Here is a 19472-nt window from a genome sequence, read left to right as displayed (position 1 = left end):
GGCGATCGGCTGTGCGCACCATCTAGTGTGGCCAGAGAGCAGGAGTGCTGATTTCTCTTGGCTTCTCCGGAGCAGTCCCTCTGCCAGTAGTTACCGTCTGCCCGACTTTCCGTTCCAGTTGCGGCTTCTCCTGGGCAACATGTCAAGAGCCGCCGTCGCTCCAGCTGCCGCCGCCACCTGGTGGCCGGCCCCCGGCCCTGCCTCGATGTCTCGGGTCGGCTCTTGCTGCAGCCGCCGACGACCCCGCCGCCGGTGAGGAGGAAGCTCGCGCTGCTCTTCGCCATGCTCTGCGTCTGGCTCTATATGTTCCTGTACTCGTGCGCCGGCTCCTGCGCAGCGGCGCCCGGACTCCTAATGCTGGGCTCCGGGTCTCGCACCGCACACGCCCCGCCCGGCCCTGCCTCGATGTCTCGGGTCGGCTCTTGCTGCAGCCGCCGACGACCCCGCCGCCGGTGAGGAGGAAGCTCGCGCTGCTCTTCGCCATGCTCTGCGTCTGGCTCTATATGTTCCTGTACTCGTGCGCCGGCTCCTGCGCAGCGGCGCCCGGACTCCTAATGCTGGGCTCCGGGTCTCGCACCGCACACGCCCCGCCAGCCCTGGCCACACTTCCGAATGGGACGCCCCACAGGCTGCCTTTCCGGGCGATGCCAGCCACGGCACTGGCTTCGGGCAAGGAGATAGCAGAAGGCGCTTCGAGCCAGGAGGGGCAGAGTCCAGAGGCGCCGGACTCCCCTAGCCCCATCTCCAGCTTCTTTAGTGGGTCTGGGAGTAAGCAGCTGCCGCAGGCCATCATCATTGGAGTGAAGAAGGGCGGCACGCGGGCGCTGCTGGAGTTCCTGCGCGTGCACCCCGACGTGCGCGCCGTGGGCGCAGAGCCTCACTTCTTCGACCGAAGCTACGACAAGGGCCTCGCCTGGTACCGGTGAGTCTCCTCGACTGGGCCAGGGCCTCTGACCGCGATCCAGACCTTGTGCGAAGGGAGGTTTGGCGTGTGTAGGAGAAGCGTCAGAGGTATAGTTTCGGACCACCAAGGGCGGAGGGACGGAGGAACGACTGCGCGGGAGCGCTGGCAGCGCCTGGAATCCCGCCCGCGCGGTTTCGGGTGCTCCCAGCTAGGCTCTGGCTGCACCCTAGACAAACTTCTCGCGGAGCTCTAGCGGCTCAGTGGTGCATGGTGCGCTCGGATGAATCGGGCGGCCTCGCCTGGAAGAAGCGGGGCAGTGGGTGAGACAGCTCCCGGGAAAACGCACTGCCCTCTAATCATGGCGATGCCTCGTGCGAATCATTCCAGGGTTGTTCATATTTTATTTCTCCTGTTGGAACCCGGGACGCTGGGAGGAGTGTTCTGTGCCTCTCAGGTCACAGTCTCCTCCCTAGACGGATTTATAGAACAGCTTCTACTCCCCAGATGTATGTGGGGGCAACGGCGTTCTGCCAAAGCTGCTGAATCTGTAAACTTTTTTGTTGTTGTTGTTGCAGCCAGGGTCACTGGAACCTGAAGGGGTTCAGATCGCCTCCCTCAAGAGCCGTTCAGGTTCGAGAGGGCGAGCTGGGGAGGGTGGACTCGGAGCTTGTGCTGGTTGCGGAGCGTGGAGCGGTGCTGGTCCCTGTCGGGCAAAGGCGCGCACTGCAGCAGTCAGATGCAGCGGCGCGCGGCTTTGAAGGCTTCCTGGCACCCCCTGGCTAGGCCGGCTCATTTCCGCCTCCCAGGCCTAGGTGCTGGGAGAAGAACTCAGCACCACCGCACCCCGCCCGTATGCATCGAGGTGCAGAGAATATTATGAGCCTTTTGATTGAGAAATAAGAACCGCTTCAAGGCCGTGGCTTCGGAAATTCTGTTCTCAAGTCGGGTTATGAGTTCTCTTCCAAAGGGACAGTGGGACTGGGATTACCATCACGACCTCTGCCCACTGCTTCCTTGGGGCCTACTGGTCTTTGGGGGTGAGCAGTTAGGCGTGTGTGTGTGTGTGTGTGTGTGTGTGTGTGTGTGTGTTGTGTGTCAGATTCTTGCCTCTAGAAACCCGGTCGCCTGCCGAGACCCTAGCCGCTGGCCCCATTTCACCTTTGTGGTCACTACCTTCAGCCCCCTCCAGCGCAAATCCCCGGTCACTTTTCCAGGCCCAGTTAGCTGCAGAGAGTCTGGAGAATTCTCAAAACAAGAGCAGAGAAGCAAACTGAGCCCGGCCCCATCTCCACTCAACTTTCTGAATTCGGATGGGATGGAGAATCAAAATACAAAAGGGACTGACCTGACAGATTAAAAGCGCTCTCATCCCAGCCTCGCCCTCCCTGTGCACTGTCTTTTTATTATTGTCCGGAGTTGCCCAAATCTTGAGGAGCCTTATCCGGCCGTGAAAACCACTCTCCTCACCATTCCCAGGACGCCGCTGATTAAAAACTCGCGGGCCGTGGAATCCAACGCCTGGATTCACGTCCGGGTTCAGAGCTGAGCCTCAGAGCTCTCATCTTCGGGGATTGGGGGAAATGAGCTGCTTCTAGCAAGACTGAGAAGGGTGAACGCACGGTGCAGTCAGGTGCCTGGCTGGGATGCGGGGGGTCTCCCTAATTGTCATCTGTGGTCATTGATTGTATCTATCGATACTTCTACCCTACCTTCCCTCCTCCTGGGTTGAGGACCCTGGGGCCCTAATGGCAGGCCACAACTAGAGCCCTTCCCGGCGGAACCCGACAGAGCCCCAGGCGGCTCGGGGTTTTGTGAGATCAGACAGGCTTGGGGCCGGTTGGGAGGAGCTGGCAGGAAAATAACTGAACCCTTCATATCAAGCGGTTTTAGGCGCACCTGGGGCGGGTTTTGGAAATCCCCACAGGAAGATTCACACAGTCTCTTAGGTGATGGCCCTCCACCTGCCCTGATCCTTTCGGTTGACTCTAGGACGCGGAACGAGGCCGCGGTGCAAACTTCGCGCTGCGCCTGCGGCGGGGAGCTCAGTTAGGAAGCTTCGGGTCGGATCGGCTCCGGGCCAGCCGCAGCGCCGGGCGGCTGGACTGTCCGAGTGGGCTTGGTCAGGGTTCACGAGGAGGGACTCTCTTCAGCCTTCGGAGTCAGTCCTCTAAACCCACAGGCAGCACTGTAGGGAGCCAGAGGGGCAAAGCCCGCAGCGGTGACCCGGGAGGAATCAATTGCTAATTTGGTAAGTGCCCCAAACAGTGCGTTCCCGGACTTCGCTGGCACTGCTTGGCAAGATCGCAGTGTCAGTGAATATTTTTAAGATAGAAAGAATTTTCAATGCTATCTGCCTAATTGAAACTTTAATTTACGATATTCCAGGTATCTGAGTGAAATGTGTAAATTGCACAATTATTTTGAAGGTGGCCGTTTTAACTTTAAATTGAACACCCCGTGGAAACGTTCGACCCAGACAAATTTGCCTAAAATCTGGTGGTGTCCAGGGTACATCCTTAGCCCAAGCTGGAATTCTATCTGATCGAAAAATCCATGCTTCAGAGCTGAGCTCTGTGGCATCTTCTGCGTTGAGATAAGGTCAGGCATCCAATTAAAGAAGAGTATACATAATAATTAATAGGGGGTGCAAATCAGAATCATGGTTAAAACAAGTTTTCAAGAGCAGAACATTAAAAGAGGAGACATTCTAATGGCATTTAAGAAGGAAAGAAAGAAAGAAACACCTATGGATATGGTTGATTGAGTCCCCTGGTCACCAGGTAATCTGTTGGAGCAGGAAGTCTGGCTGTGTCTGAGCAAGTCCTTAATAGGTTTAATGAGTTGTCTCAGCCCTGCCAGGGGCCTAAGCAGTGGTCCAGGGCCTGGATGATTTGCAAGACTCCTTGGAATTTGACTGATTCCTTCCACTCATCCCAGTGAGACACCTTCAGCTAGGTGAGGAAAGGTCCTGGTAGGATGGAGCCATTGGAGATGGCAGGGCAGGGCTGAAGCCCATCAGCCAGGAGAGTGAGTCCTGCTGCCCGTCTGCTCTGGAACATGAGTTTGCTTTTGTCTGATTAAGATTCTTCTGGGTTTACTTTTCCAGTTCATTATCCAGCTCTCTCCAGTCAGCCTCCCAAACCTAACAAGTGCTGACGAGGACCCACAGAGTGGCTTATGGGGCTCTTTGGTGAAACCTTTACCTCTTGGTTCCTGGGCGTGATGGACTCTGAGAAATAAAGGCCTGTAGCTCAGGAGAATTTAAGGAATGCAAAGGTGGAGAAGACATCCACTCTGGACATTTAAACTTGGCATATCAATTTAATCCTCAGATGGTCAAACATTAAATACGCAGTTTTTAGTTTCTCTTTTTTATTTGCCTTAAATTTTGGTAGACCTTTATGAATATTAATGATCTCACTTAAGGGAGTAAGTTGGTCCAATATTGTATGATTTGTATTTATTACAAATAATGCTTTCAAAGCAGTAGTGGTAGAAACCTCTTTCCCATCTTGACTCCCCTTTCCATTTTTAGTTGTACAAAATAAGCTGATACTTTAATGCTGTAGCCAACATTTGAAAATGTGTGTGTGTGTGTGTGTGTGTGTGTGTGTGTGTGTGTGTGTAGGGTTTGATACCGGTAGCTAACACTTGTTGTTTCCCCAGTGTGCCATGCACTGTTTCAAGTTTTACAGGATTAGCAGCAAATTTAATCCTCATTACAGTCTTGTGGTGTAGGTGCTTTTACAGATGAGGAAACTTGGGCACAGAGAGGTTAAGCAACTTGTCCAGCCTTTCACAGCTGGAAAGTGTTTAAGCTAATACATCAAACCGGGCAGCCCTGCTCCAGAGATCATTCTGTGCTGAGCTCTCTTTCCTTAAGTGACCAAAACAAGATGTTGGTCATCTGCGATGAGTTCAAAGTAGGTTGTTTTAAGAGAGTTTGAAAGTTTTCCTGCCTGTCTCCATGAATCTCAGCGTGGATGGCTCACTTTAAAGGAAGTTCAGTCTTACTAACATCCCAAGCTGGTATATAACTAGATTGAAGACCATGGTGGCTTTTACTTCTCTGTGCAGGACAGCTAGAATCTAAGGAGCCATTAAAATGACAAAAATATCCCTCAAGTATGAGAAAACATATAGTGTGTCCGTCCTAAGGAGAAGGTTTAGTCTCTGCCATTGGCCCTGTTCAAGGCTGGGATGTGTAGGCCATAGGGTTAAATGACTTTTAAAACTCCTTGAAATAATTTTATTCATTTAAAAAACAGAGTGTCCTCAAATCAGTGTGAGTAACTAACTTGTACTTATTCACCAGAGACAATTATAGTTAACAATGTAAGCAGATTTCTTCCAAATGAGATCTAAAACCCAGTAACTGCAGAATATGCTCTCTTGAAAGCCAATAGCTAAACAAAGCAGTTTCCCCTGCATTTTTAATTTAGCAATGGCTGTGAAAACTAATTTCCCCCCCATTTCCCTAAGTTTTTCCCTAAAACCCTATGGCCAAGACTGTTTCTGTCTTTGCTGAGGGAAATGTAAGATAAGATCTAATTGAGGATAATTCATTTTGAAATAATTGCACTCTCATCTCTAGAGTTTACACCAAGTATGGAGCTCACTTCCAAGCTGCTGGGTGAAGACCAGAAATTTACATTTATATGCAACAATTTGATGTACAAACCATCATGTTTCAAAGCTGTCAAGATTTATTAGTAAGACAGTGTAGCATGTGTTGAACTCTGTTTTTAATTAGGCACCTAAATTAGACCATAAAATGGTTGATTAATCTTTTACAAGTTGAGGAGAAAATATAACATAAATTAACCTAATCATAAGTGTTTTCCCAGATGCTCTGAGTTAATAAAAGTCAATACTTAATAGCAATATATTTGTTTTAGATAAATAAAATTCAGTGTTGGAATTAAATTACACTATTATCTTCCAAATGATATGTTATTATTGGGCATGTCTCGAAAATTTAGGTTGCAGCCCAGATCTTAAAAAATGTTCTTAAAAGATGTACTACTACAGTTAGGAATTAAATACTGACTAGAATATATTTTTGATTTTTTTAATGGGATCTGGTTATTGCAAAATTATAATTTAATATAGACTAGTATTTATGAAATATATTTTTCCAGCTCATTATGTTGTTTGACATTTCAAAGTGAACTCTCACAGCTTCTGTCTGCATTTTGTTTGAAGAAAAACTTTTCAATATTTTCAAAAATCAGTGTGACAAAACCACATTTGAAATATGTATGCTAATTTGCCCTTTGGTTTAAAACATGTCATAGAACATAAGTTTTCTGGTTCTATAAAATGACTCTGAATCACTAAAGTTATTTGTAATTAAAAGTGCACCTGGAATTTAAAAAACCCAAACCACCAGCTAGTCTTATGAATCAGGGAGGTGGCATTTATTTAGAGCTTCAGAATTGAAATATTTGACTGAGATTGCTTGCCGAATGCTTTCTCTGACAGTCTTTTCTGAATACTTTATGTTCTCACTCTATGAACATGGAAATTAAGTTGACTGACAGAAACACAAAATGTCCACTCTAAAGGCACAGCATAATGAACATTTCTTTTGCTGTGAATAGAGTTAGTTTCCAACTAGGGTCCTACTTCTCTAATTAAATGGTTGATGATTTCAGAGTCTAGTAGAAATTTCAGTCCTTGGCTTTTAGGGTACCCCAGGAATCTCAGCAAAATGAATTCCCGAAGTATGTGGCATATTTCAAGGGTAATGAGAACAATATGCTGCTTACCTCAAATGAAAACATTTACCATGACCAAAAAGAAATGAGATACTGATATCTTTGAAAATGAATTTTATGTAGACCATGAAACTTTTCTTATATTAAAACATTACCTTGTGAGAACTCTCATATTCCTCTCACACTGTGCCAAAATAAAACTAACCTCAAATAAAACTGATGTTAGAGTGCTTATTGGTTTTTAGTTCAGATTTTTTATTGTCATGAGATTTGAAAGTTTGAGGAATAATTATGATCTCAGTAACATGATAAATAATTTTCATTGAAGCTAAGGCTGGGTGCTAGAATAGTTCAAATGTGAATCAAACCCACCATTGCACTTTTTGGATATACATAAGAATGGTATTAATTTCCTTTATCATGTGTCAATATCTTGTTCTTCTTTTAAGTATATATTTCCTACCAATTCCTGTGACTCAAAAAAAAAAAAAAAAAAAACACTAGAGATAACCTGAGCTACTATGTTCACGCAAAAGAGCCTAACTTCATTGTCATGGATGAAACATGTTCAAATAAAGTTGTACAGCAGTCTTTGCCTTTCAAAAGCCTGGTGTTCTGTGGCACAGCAGGGTGAATATTATTAACAATAAACATTACATATCTTAAAATGTTAGAAGAATTTGAATGTACCCACCATAAAGAACAGTTGAAAGTGATGGGTGTGCTAGTTACCCAGAGTTGATCACAACCCAAAGCAAACAAGTATCAAAGCATCGTATTATATCACATAAATATGTACAAATAAGATGTGTCAGTCAAAAAATTAAAACATTTTAAAAAAATGAGTGTGGATCTATAGGCATAGATGTGGTTAGAGGTTTGCCAGAGAGGAATTTTTATTTCTCACTGTTAAACAAAAAAATCACACTCATATATCATTAGCATAAAATATTTTACTTCTAAATGTGGCAAATATGAAAAACTAAGACTCCGGTTTAACATCAAGATGATTGTGTTTCGGTCCAGAATGAACTATTTTTTTTTGTCAAGAGGTCAGTACTTTAAACACCTTTGACTAGAACGTGAATGATTCCATGTGCGTTCCCAGCAACTTGAGGAGTAAGATTCAGAGTCTATTTTCTCCCAATTCTTTGCTCCACGCTACTTAACAACTTAACACCGCTACACTTGTAAGCTTATGAGTTGCTTAGGAACCCAAAATGCTGAAAGATGGTTTTGGGCAATGTGAGATTGGGAGAAGCAGATTGTCGGGGGGGGGGGGGGGTGAGAGAGAAAACCCTGGAAGAGAAGTTAGAAGAAAGATTTTTTCACGCACTCTCTGGATTTATATAATGAATGGAGCTGGGGGTAGCAAGAAACAGCAGCCCCCTTTTTCCCAGGTCAAGTGTCCAACAAGGCCCCAGACCAGCCCTCTGCGTGGCTAAGGGTCTGTGTCTTTCCAGCAGTCAGGGTATTCGCGGGGACATCTTCAAGAAGGGTGGCTCGGGCGCCGCCGAGACGGAGAAAATGGCCCCGAGGCTGGCGGGCCTCGGGGATCAGCCAGCGGAGGCCTTATGTCGCGTGGGATCACTGCATCTGGGCGGAGGATCGCTGAGCCCCGGGGACAGATGGCAGAGCCTCCTGTGCTGGGGGCGGGGCTGGCCGCCCTCCGCCCCTCGAGTCGAAGCCCGCGGCCACGTGACCAGGGAAGCCTCACCTGTTGGGCTGAGCCAGGCTGAGCAGCCCGCGCTCTCGGTGGGCGGTGCCGGCGCGACACTTCCCAACGCTGATTGGCTGGAGGGTCTTCTGGGGAGACCAGTGGAGTTCCGCCTAATCGAAAAAAATCCCCGCCCAAAAAGGGGGCGGGCAGAGCGCGGGGAGCCCAGCTCTTGCAAGGCAGGTCGGCTGTCGGTGCTCCTTTCTTCTATACTGCTGAATTTGGTCCTGGGCTACTTTCGCTTTCTGAGTCAGTTATCAACTGGTCCGTTGTACTTTCCACCTTTCTACACTCGTTGACCTTCCTTAACCTCCTGTACAAACTTTCCTGCCTTCTGGAGCGGAGGAGCCTGCCTTCTCTAAGCAGGGGGACTGACAGGCGTCTAGCACCTTCCCTGCAGCTATGAGCAGTTCAGAGCCAGGGCAGGACACTTTGTCCCTTTACAGCCTGAATTGGGGATGGGGAAGAGAAGGGGCTGCCCGTTAAGGAAGTGAATCAACTGAATCAGATTCAAGCTAGCACTTTTCTTCTCCCTCTTTCACTTTGCTTTTGGTGAAAGCTGCGCATTTCTCTAATGGGTACCTCTAAGTGGATTGAGCAATCTTAGTAGGTAACTGAAAATAGTCTCTTTTCCTCTCCACAATATGCCCTGTTAAAGGAGAGCATGAAGCCCCTTTCTGATTCCTGAATCTCACCTGGACTAAGACCAAGGGGCTAAGACCCATTCTCCAGGTCTCCCTTGCCCTCTGAGTTCCCCAGGAACAGTACTCGGCTCATCCACGTTTTACCTCGGAACCTTTTGACAGTGCTGTCCCCAGAGCAGGGGCAGGGCGTGGCTCCCCTTGGGCAACCTCTCTGCACCCAGTCTCAGGTAGGGTGGGAAAGGGTTTTATTTCTGGAGTGGCCTCTGACAGGGTTCCTCCCTGTAGTGCTTGCTCCCCTAGGGGACTCAACCGTCTAAAGCTTCCTTCTCTAAGGATGGGTTTACTGTACTCTATGGCGCTGAGCATTCTGTTGTTGATTGGAACTAGGCAACCTTTTTCTCTTTTTCTTCGCCCCTAGGGGTATAGATACATGATGGGTATGAGAAAGGCAATAAACCCACCTAAGATACTCCTTGCTGCAAGAGATGTTGAAGAAATGAGAGATATGTCCCATACTTCCATTAAAGTGCAAGCTTCCTGGTGAGCTGATGCACCAATAGAGGACAGCAGATTGCTCCTGGTGCCTTCCCCCAGCTGAGCAGCTTCTCCCAGCCCCCTCTCAGCTCTTGAGCTGGAAACTTGTCCTAGCTTCGCCCAGCCTTCCAGCCTTTCTGCTTGATGTGCTGTTTGGCTGGTCCCTGGTGCCCTCCGGTCTGATCGGTCCAGAGCCTCCACTTAGCATATGCTAGTGCTGCCAGTTAACACAGATACACAAAGAAGTAAACATCCTGTTCCTACTAAAGAGCTTTTGAAGAAGCCCCAAGTGGGTGAGTGTGTGGGGGTGGATTGGGGGGAGGATGGCGGTAAGACTAAGGTAGGGACGTGATTATTACTGCTTGAAATCATGGAGGAAACCAAAAGTGACCATTTTGTCTTTTTCTGTAGTCAGTGAACAACACTGTTATAGTTCATAATCACCTACTTTTATTTCATTCTAAGAAGGATTTACTGAGCACTTGGTTATTTAAAAAAAATACTTTATTTTCTGGAATGGTGTAAGCTCACAGCAAAACCCAGTAAAATACAGAGATTTCCGTTATGCTAGCCACCTTTTTATAAGCACAGCCTCCTCATCTCCTAACATTTCCCTCTAGAGCAATACATTTGTTACAGTGGAAGGACTTATATGGACACGTCATTATTACCCAAAGTCAGTGATTTACATTGGTGTTCACTGATAGTGACGTACATACTATGGGTTTAGACAGTGAGAGTGAATATGTCCTCTATTAAAGCATCGTATGGAGTAGTTTCATTGCCTAAACAATCCCATATGAGCACTTGCTCTTATCAAGTGCTGAACAGGGTAGGATTTGAGGCACTGCAGAAGTACAAGCAGCCTGAAGGTACCCCTGAGCAACCTGTTTTAAGTCAGTGGACTAAAATCTGCAGGCTCAAAGATGTCTCAATGCAATTTCAGCCCTGGGTTTAGAAGAAAAAAAAATATGCCAAATCATTGATAACTCTAAAATCATTTTAAGAAGAGAAGGAAGCATAGTAAAATTTTTATATTGTGATTTTTGTATTTTACTTTTCTAGGAGCTTTCCACATAGTTCAGGAGGTAAGGGATGGAAGTGTCAGTCACTGTGGGATGCAATAGGGGAGAAACTTCAGGCTCAATGGTGAAGGGCTTGCTAGGTAGAGGCAAAAGGTCTATACCCTTAGGTAATTTAAACAGTGCTGTCTGCATGTGATTTCCTTTATCTTGCAAAGAAGAAAGCTCACAGGGGCTGCCTAAAGTCATGTGCTTAGAGGAGACCCTGCAAAGTCTATGATTGGGATGTTTTGTTCATGGCTGAAATTCAATATGATGTTCTTTCTGGACGGATTCAAGCCTCCTCGTCTGTTACTCCCCCCCCACCCCCTCAAAAGACAAATGGTTTTCCACATGAAACTATCTCCAAGGGCCTGGCATTTAGTCTGAAATTCAATATGATGTTCTTTCTGGACGGATTCAAGCCTCCTCGTCTGTTACTCCCCCCCCCCTCAAAAGACAAATGGTTTTCCACATGAAACTATCTCCAAGGGCCTGGCATTTAACTCAGTGGTGCTGCTGCCTGCCTCTCAAGTGCAAAGTCCTGAGTTCAATCTCCAGTACTAAAAAAAAACAAAACAAACAAACAAACAAAAAAACCCAAAAAACAGTATCTCCAAGATTGTAATATTCCTCTTTGTCCTTGCTTATTCTTTTAGTCCCCATATTTATTTCTAGAGCATCTCTGTTCTTCTGATAATTGTCTTTGTCCATGTCAGTCACACACCAGCCTGTCACTTGCCTGTCATCCCTGTAGCCCTTGCTCCAACAATATTGTCTGTCCATTTGACTTCCCTTCCCTGACCGTGGCCTCCTTCCTGCCATTCCATATTATTTTAAGGAAATCTAAGACATTTTACCTATCAATCTGGTGCATGGATTTGTTTAGCCAAATTTGTATTCACATACCTATGAAAAATTACAAATCAGAATCATGAAGCCTGATGAATTTTCACATAGCAAACATACAAGTACGTTAACAAGTTCCAAGATCAAGAAATAGCTCTTCAAGAACCTCCAGAGCTGCTATGACCCATATCCCAAGGACACTATCCTACCCCTTACCACCACAGGTTAGTTTTGCCTGTTGTTGAACCTATATGATGAGAGAGGGGTTTAAAATCATGTACATTCATTGCCAGCATCGACAGATTTGGAGATTTTCTGCTTCTTCTATAACAGAATGGGCTGTCCTAGGCCTTTGTTTCTTAGGCAGACTTGTGGTTACCATTGTCATCCTCATCTCCCTTTCTCTCACACTTGGTCTTCTGCATTCATTTGCTACCAGGCAGAGTGGGGAGCTACGAATCTTACCCCCACTTCTTTCAGGTACACACAATTCACAGTCAAATTTCCCAACCCAGTTCATCATGGACATTCTTGGTAAATTGTGGTATTCTCTGTCTGACTTTTCATTTTATATCTTTATAGGGATCCTAGGAGAGGCTGCAGGGAGGTCTGCTTAGCTGGATGCCATTTTAAATTAGAATCACCATTGGGAAATCATTTTCAGTGACAAACTACTCGTGTTTCTCATATATTTATTTTTGCAGTGCCAGGATCAAATCCAGGGCTTCCAATATGCTAAGCAAGCACTCTACCACAGAGTCACACACCAAACAGGCCCTGCTATGCAATTTGCAGCTGGCAAACTATCCTCTGCTGTGTCCAGTGAGCTAACTGGACATGGCCGTGGGCGTTGCAGCAATGTCATGTTACATACAACAGCTTTTAAACCCTTACTTACTCTCAGGTTTTGTATTTATCTCCTTGAGGTCGGTCTGCAGGTAATCTTTGGACTGCACAGCGAGAAGCACAGTCCTCATTCTTTTCACTGTCCCTACTTTTTTTTTTTTTTTTCAGTGAGCAGAAAGTTCTGGAAAGATTAATAGGTGTCACATAGGAAAAAGTGGTTACATGTTAACATCTTGAAGACCCTGAGAAGTGCAGTGGCTAAAAAGAAAAATGTCTTTAATGTTGTTTACCCTAACATTTCCCCTTGAGTACAGAATCCACATTTGATTCATACCTACCATTATCCTGTGGATTGTGTTTATCTGGATGCCAATCTGGGGCATGTCACCGGAGCAGGTCTCTGAGGTTTCTTTCGGTTCTAAGAGTCTGACCCTTGATCCTGAGCTCTCTCCTTGTCCACCTTTACTTTTGGAACAGGCTGCCTGCTTTCTGTTGCTTGAGTTATATTCCACACAGCTCCTTGCTAGAATGTCATCTCCAACCCAGTGCAACCTCTCCTCCTTCCTCCCCACAATGATTGCTGCAGAATTGAGTGAATAAAGAATGAGAAGTGGAGTCCCAGTAAATCAAAGTAGAAAGTTGCTGTGGCTAAGGCCAGGAAAAACAGGCTTGCTGATTAAGATTTCAAGTCAGGTCTTGCTGTGAACTTCTTTCCTAGGCTCCCACTTGCTGTTATTCTGTAAGCAGGCTAATTGCAGGTTCAGCTTTCCACCAAGCAGCTTATGTCTGTTTTCAAAGGCAAGTGCTCTTCTGTGTTGGTGGTGTTTGTGGAGCAGGATGTTTGATGGCAGTGGAAAAGGTGAAGCTTTTTTCCACCTTTCCTGGCACAGAGTACTCTTGTGGTCTGTGTATGTTTTCTCCCAGCCCTGAGATGATTGTTCACCCAGGATATGATGTTGAAGTCTTTATTAAATAATGTGAGTGCCACATATAAACATTGGCAGCCTTGAGCTGAAAACAAAGCCAATACCTTAAAAAAAATATGTTCACTGTGTCTGGAGCCAAGGGGAACACTTAAAAGTGTTCTGTAGTCACAGAGCACCGGAAACAAAGGAAACTTTAAGATTTGGTGTCACTGGGAAAGAAGACGAATGGAACCTTTTAACTGAGGGAGATGGAGATTGATTTACTTGTTTGTATAAAACTTAAGTCACAGGAGGATCTGGATTTCCCCTCCAAGCACTCTAAGCTGGCTACAATGATCTTACTATCTCCTGATATGCTGACCATAGGTGCTTCCTATTTGGAGAAATTCTAACTCCAGCTTGGATCATACCCTCACCTCTCTTTGAGCCTGGTGTTTGGCAAGGGCATTCTTCATGGTCTGGAGCTGAAGTTTCACACCAGAATGAGATCCCTGTCTGCATGTACTTGACTAGGTTTTCATTCTTATCACTCTTCCCTACCTCTAAAGTTACGCACCTTTTAAAGGGATATTTAATACCTATCTTCTTTTTCTGCAGGACCTTATGAAAATCAGACAATAACAAGGCAGCCTTACTGCCAGTCATGAACAGGACATCTAGATTACTACTGATGGGATAATATGATATCTATCTATCATTCATTCATTCATAATTTTATCCACTGGACAAGTGTTGAACACCTAAATGGATTGAGCAATAAGCAAGCACTTGGGGAAACAAGCTGTTAAACCATTGTTTAAATCCTCAGAAAGCTCACAATCTTAGTAAGGTATCATGGGGAGAGAGAAATTGAATGAAGTGAGAAACTCAGTGAAGGCAGAGAGTAGGGGGCTCAAAGGAGAGGGTCCTCTTGAATTGTGCTCTGAAGGACAGGTAAGAGATTACTGGATGATCACCCAGAAAGCTGATGAATGCATTTAGGCAAGGATGCTCCATGTGAAAAAGGCCCAGAGAGGCATGGCAGAGAACTGAATTGCATAGAACAGAGAGGAAATTAGGGATTGGAGTTAAAAAGGGGCCAGGTGGCTCACCCAGAAGCAGAGAGGCTAGAATAGCACATTAGGAAAGAGGCCTTCATCCCACAGGCCGTGGGGAGTTTTTCAGGCCAGCAGAGACTCACAGCAAAGATACTCACAAGCTCTATAAGAGTTGTGCATTTGAATTCTTTACATGTGTCTTCAAGTAAATGAAATAATTTGATATTTGAAGGCAGAGAAAGCAGGAAATCACACAGGTGGCTTCCTAAAATGAATAACATTTAGCCGTGCTGGACCACACAAGTGAGGTTGTCAGACTGTGCTGCCCATGAGAAGGGACATGGATCCATCCTCGGTCCCCTTCCTTCTCACTGTAGAATCCACACACTTCTCTCCCTAGGTGACTTGAATGATTGTCCTACAGAGCATGTATTCTGTGGTCTGATGTTCTGAGGTGCAGAGAGCTGTGGTTCCCTGACCCAGCTCCACTCCAGAAGCCAGCTGCTCCCTGGAGACCAGCTTCTCCAGCTTAGTGGTGTAGAGAAGCAGATGGTCTGCAGCCTGCTGCAGCCTGAGCTCTGCCCGCTTCCTGCTGTCCCTTAACCACTCGTGCAGAGGGCGGACCCCTGGCCTTGCTAGGGAGGGGCTGCTCTGCCAACTGAGTTAGGAAGAGTCCCTGCTTTCTGGTCCAGCCAGGCTGAGGAAGCCAGGGTGAACTGTTGCTCCTGAGCCGGTCTGGAGAAGCCACATCAGCCTGCTGGTCGCCAGCATTCCCAAAATAGCTTAGTTCTGTTTCTGTCACTCAGTGTGGAGGAACTCAATGGAAGTGTATAGAAATGATAGCAGTTATTGATCAGGGCTATTGTAGTTTCAATGAGGCTGACAGAAGAGGCTGAGCAGTGGACTCAAGAGTGCACTGCTCAGTAAATACAAGCTGGCAGCAACTCTCTTGGCCCAATCTCCTTTCAGTCTTTCTTCTCTGAGTGAATGCTCAGTCATTCACAGTTATTTTTTAGAATTAGGGTTTCTCCTAGTTACAGCTGGAAACAGCCCCTGACTATTTTATGTTCTGTGAAAAAAAGCATTTGCCAGCCAGTGGATGAACCAGCTTCCTTGAGACTTACACTTTCATTCATTCTGAAAGCCACCTCGTTTCACCCAGATGGTTTCTTCTGGGGGATGTGGCTGGAGGGATGGGGGATGCAGGAGCTTGTCACCAGCGGTGGCAGTGTTTGTGGTTGTTCAGCCTCCAGATCTAGCAATGGAGAGCAGGCCGCAAAAGCTCAGGGGTGGAGGAGGGATGGTGCCAGCAGACAGCAGAAGCCTGAGCTTCAGATAGAGATAACCCCAAAGTGACTGCAGGTACAGGTAACATCCAAATGATCGCACCAGTCAATATCGGCAGCTAGGTAGAACCAAGCGTTGCCTGCTCCCTCCCACCACCATGCCTGTTTAGCACGTGACCTTCATAAAGAATTTTCCAGCCACTGCTTGCCTGTCAGTTACTTTCTGATTTGGATTTGGTGCTGTTTCACTACAACCACAGAATCTTTGGGCTTCTCTTTACATGTAATACTGAGGGGACAGGTACCCTGTCACTGATGATTGTACACACTTAGAAACTGGCAGTGGGCCTTAGGAGGACAGAAGGAATCATATTGATTTCAGTTAGTTCTTTGTTTCTCTGTAGTTGAGTGTCCAGTGATTTTAGTTTTGTTTCTTATAGTCTCATATTAACTTTAGTAATTTATTGAGCATTTACTTTGTGAGCCAGGTTCTGGGGACTCAAAGATTTATAGTACTTCCTCAGTTCACGAATGCTTCTGTTGCAAACAGTTTGGTTTGCAAATCCCTAATCTAATGTGACCTTCCAAAAGTACCACGTTTGAGCTCATGAGGCTTCAGGGGGACATCCAGATATAAATGTAACAGGTTGCACTGAAGATACTCCTGCCTTAGCCTCCTAGGGTACTGGCATTACAGGTGTGCACCACTACCAGAAAGACCTTTTTAAAGAAGTGACACTGAGCAGATACTTGGGTGACCCTAGAGAATATTGGGTGTCCAGTGGTGGGACTGTGTGCCAAAAGAAAGGCCCCGTGACCACAGCTGAACAGGTCAAAGATGGGCTAGGGAGGATGCAGAAAGAATTTAAGTGTGAGACACTACTGGCTGGCTTTGTGAATGGGAGGGATGGGGCTTATTCTGCAGTTTAGAAAAACCTTGACTACTTTCTAGAGATGGAAAAGTGAGAGTCCAGGCAGGGGGTGCAATGGCTCGCTATGGAATGACATGGAATGCACAAAAAACAGAACAGTGTTCAAGGCACAGAAATACTATGGAGGAAGGAGTGACTGAAGCTGTCTAGGTAGGGGAGGATGTAAGCTGGGAAGTCTTCAGAGAGGTGATTCTAGAGTGAGGTTTGGGTAGATGAGTGGGAGTCCATGTGCAGACCACGTGGGGAAGGAGACCTTCGTGGCAGAAGATCCACATACTAGTGAAAGACTCAGAGAGGTTTCCATGGAAACAGTATGGCAGATGCAGTAAAGGACCAGCAGAGAGGAGCGGAGCGCAAGGTAGGAGAGCATGAGGGGGATTGGGGTCCTCTGTGAGTCCGCCTTAATAACCTCATGACTTCAGAGGGACAGGCTGCCCTGCTCTTTGGTTCCTCAGAGTATTTCAACCTGGAAGTGGGAATTACCAGATGCTGCTGAATAGCGTTAAACAGGAATTGCTTTTGTTGGTGATCAGAAAAGATGCCGCTCAGAAGAAAAGGCCAGCGTTGGAGAACCTTTCAGATGTGTCACAGAATCCATGTCCTCGAAGCTAGTTACTTTTTGCTTGTCTGGATGGAGCCTTTCATTAAGGGAAAGCCATGTAATTAGAAATTCCACTTCTCAGTGCTTAGGACCTATAACAGGAACAGCCCGCTGTTTGTGCTTAGAGGCTGAAGACAGCCAGGCTGCCAGAGTCAAAGAGCCCAACCTGGTAATTACGAGGTGGCTTAGCAGGCAGCCACCTGTTCCGAGTGTGCAGTTAGTGCCTGCTGCCCTTCTTATTGAGCTTATCACTCTGCATTTGCAGGGTCAGTTGGGTGGGCAGACATGTGCATTTATACTCCCTCACCCTGCTTTCTCATTCTTTCTGTCTCCTCTATCCCTGTTTTCACCTTCCTAATCTGAACATTTTTACTGCCTTTTTTTTTCCCCCCTAATGAATGCTACATTTTGGGCCACTGTCTCTTAAGAAGCCACCTCTTTAATTATTTAACAGGAGCAACCTCAGTTTACTGTGCTTTCATCTGACCACAAAGTAAGAACAACACCGCCAGCCCCTGTCACTGTTGTTCAGAAGAGAAACTGCAAAGGAGGGGCCAGCTTGGGGACAGGAGGATGGAACTGGAGACAGCATTTGGTGATAGTTTTTCCTCAGGGTGGCTGGCTTGGCAGACACATGTTTGGTTTATAGCTAAGCTAATTTAATTTCCAGCTGAGAGGCCACTCCCCATATGATGGTAATCTGAAATAGTTAATGAGCTAGAAGAGAAGACAGTCTATTGGGCTGATTCTTGATCCTCTGCTCAGAGGCTTAGCAGGACTAATTTATTAGCCTGTTTGTTCTCTGGTCTGAGAGGCTTGTTCAGCCTGGTACAGCTTTGTGGGTCTCCCTTCCCTAAAGATGAACCGAGCTGTGACTTCTGGCCTCTAAGCATTTACACACCCTGGTTCTCTTTTCCTTATACCCCCTGAGTTTGTTTAAAGAGAAGGAGAGCCCAGGGCATAGATAACTTCAGGTCAGTTCCTCTGCCTCCTGACTGGAAAGCAAGAGGTGAAATTCCTGTTCTTTACTTTATTCCAGCTGGGTTTGCTTCACTAGCAGAGCCTTTGGGTGAGCTGCGTTGAGCAATTCTGGCCTGAAATACTGGTCCTGGGATTTGGAGCAAGGGCTATTTTTCTTCTGTAGAACACTAGGAAAAAAAAAAAAAGAAAAGGCAAAAACCTGCAGTACAGATAGGAGTTGGCCAGAGGGGAGGCCTGCAGCTGAAGAATCCCTGACTGTGTTGGGTTTCGTGATAGTCGATTGGAGTAGTGCTGGGCGAAAGGGGAACTTCTGCAATGAAACCGTAAGGGCAGAAGTGGAAAGAGCCAGCCGGAGGCTTAGCTTCTACTTCTTACATAGGGGTATAGATGCATACATGTGCAGAGCCACCTGCCATTTAACGATGGGGATACGTTCCCAGGAATGCACTGCTAGGCAATTTTGTTGTTGTGCGAACATTTTAGACAGAATATACTTACGCAAACTTAGGTTGGGTCGCCTACTGCATGCCTAGGCTGAATGGAACCACTGTTGCATGTATAGTCCATAATTGACTGAGATGTCCTTCTGTGACATGACTGTACACACACAGTATCTCTAACATGTTCTTATCTATATCTGTGTAAGGTGCTGTCATCTATGTATATATAAAGTACTCTTTCTGTAAGGATACTTTTCATTTCATTATAACTTATAGCCCATGTAATTCTTAAAAATGTTACTTTAAAACCAAACCTTTTAAGCCAGGCATGGTGTCACAAACCCTAAGTTCTAGCACTTGGGAGGCTCAGGCAGGAAGATTGCCTTGGGTTAGAGGCCAAAGTGGGCTATGTCGTGAATTCAGGACCAGCCTAACTACATAGCAGGACCCTGTTTCCAAACAAGCAAAACTCCGAACCTTTTCCTTCTTGATTTTCAGGCATCCTACTTGTCTCATACAAATGCTGCCCAAATATCAGCTTCCTGGTGACAAAGAACAAACTCTTTAGAGAGGGGCTGGGTGATTATGGATGGGTCAGATACCAGAGTGATTACCATATTTGAGCATTTTGATGGTGGAGATTCTTAGAACTGCAGAGAACTGAGCTAAGCAGGAGGCTCACAGTTTACAATTTGGGAGCCTGCTAAATCTTGGAAACAACCTATTTGCCCATCCGTTGGAAACTGGATAAAGAAGTTGTGGTTTTTCTATAAAATGGAATATTACTCAGCCATAAAGAGCGAGAGAATAGATTCATTCATAGGAAAATGGATACATATTGAAGATATACTCCTAAGTGAAATAAATAAGTCCCACATGTGTAAATACCAAATAGTTTCCCTGGTGTGAATATTCTGCAACAATGCATAAGATTCTAATAAGATTACTGACATTTAGAAATGGGAGGAAAGGAGCTAAAGGTGTAGGGAAGGTG

General features: G+C 46.0%; 1 protein-coding gene across 2 annotated transcripts in view; it reads left to right on the top strand.

The window, feature by feature from the left end:
• Positions 1 to 397: 397 nt before the first annotated feature.
• Positions 398 to 19472, top strand: part of Hs3st3b1 (heparan sulfate-glucosamine 3-sulfotransferase 3B1) — a 41649-nt gene continuing 22574 nt past the window's right edge. Inside the window, exon 1 of one of the 2 annotated variants that reach the window (XM_033762777.1) lies at positions 398 to 922. In XM_033762777.1, the coding sequence (XP_033618668.1) occupies positions 483 to 922 (440 nt within the window). In that variant the 5' untranslated portion in view covers positions 398 to 482. The other variant, XM_033762778.1, reaches the window with a different exon arrangement.

Source organism: Fukomys damarensis, unplaced genomic scaffold, assembly GCF_012274545.1.
Source record: "Fukomys damarensis isolate Sample0158 unplaced genomic scaffold, DMR_v1.0_HiC HiC_scaffold_13, whole genome shotgun sequence".
NCBI lineage: Eukaryota > Metazoa > Chordata > Mammalia > Rodentia > Bathyergidae > Fukomys > Fukomys damarensis.
Note: the sequence above shows the minus strand (reverse complement) of the source record. Positions and strands in the feature narration are given on the sequence as shown.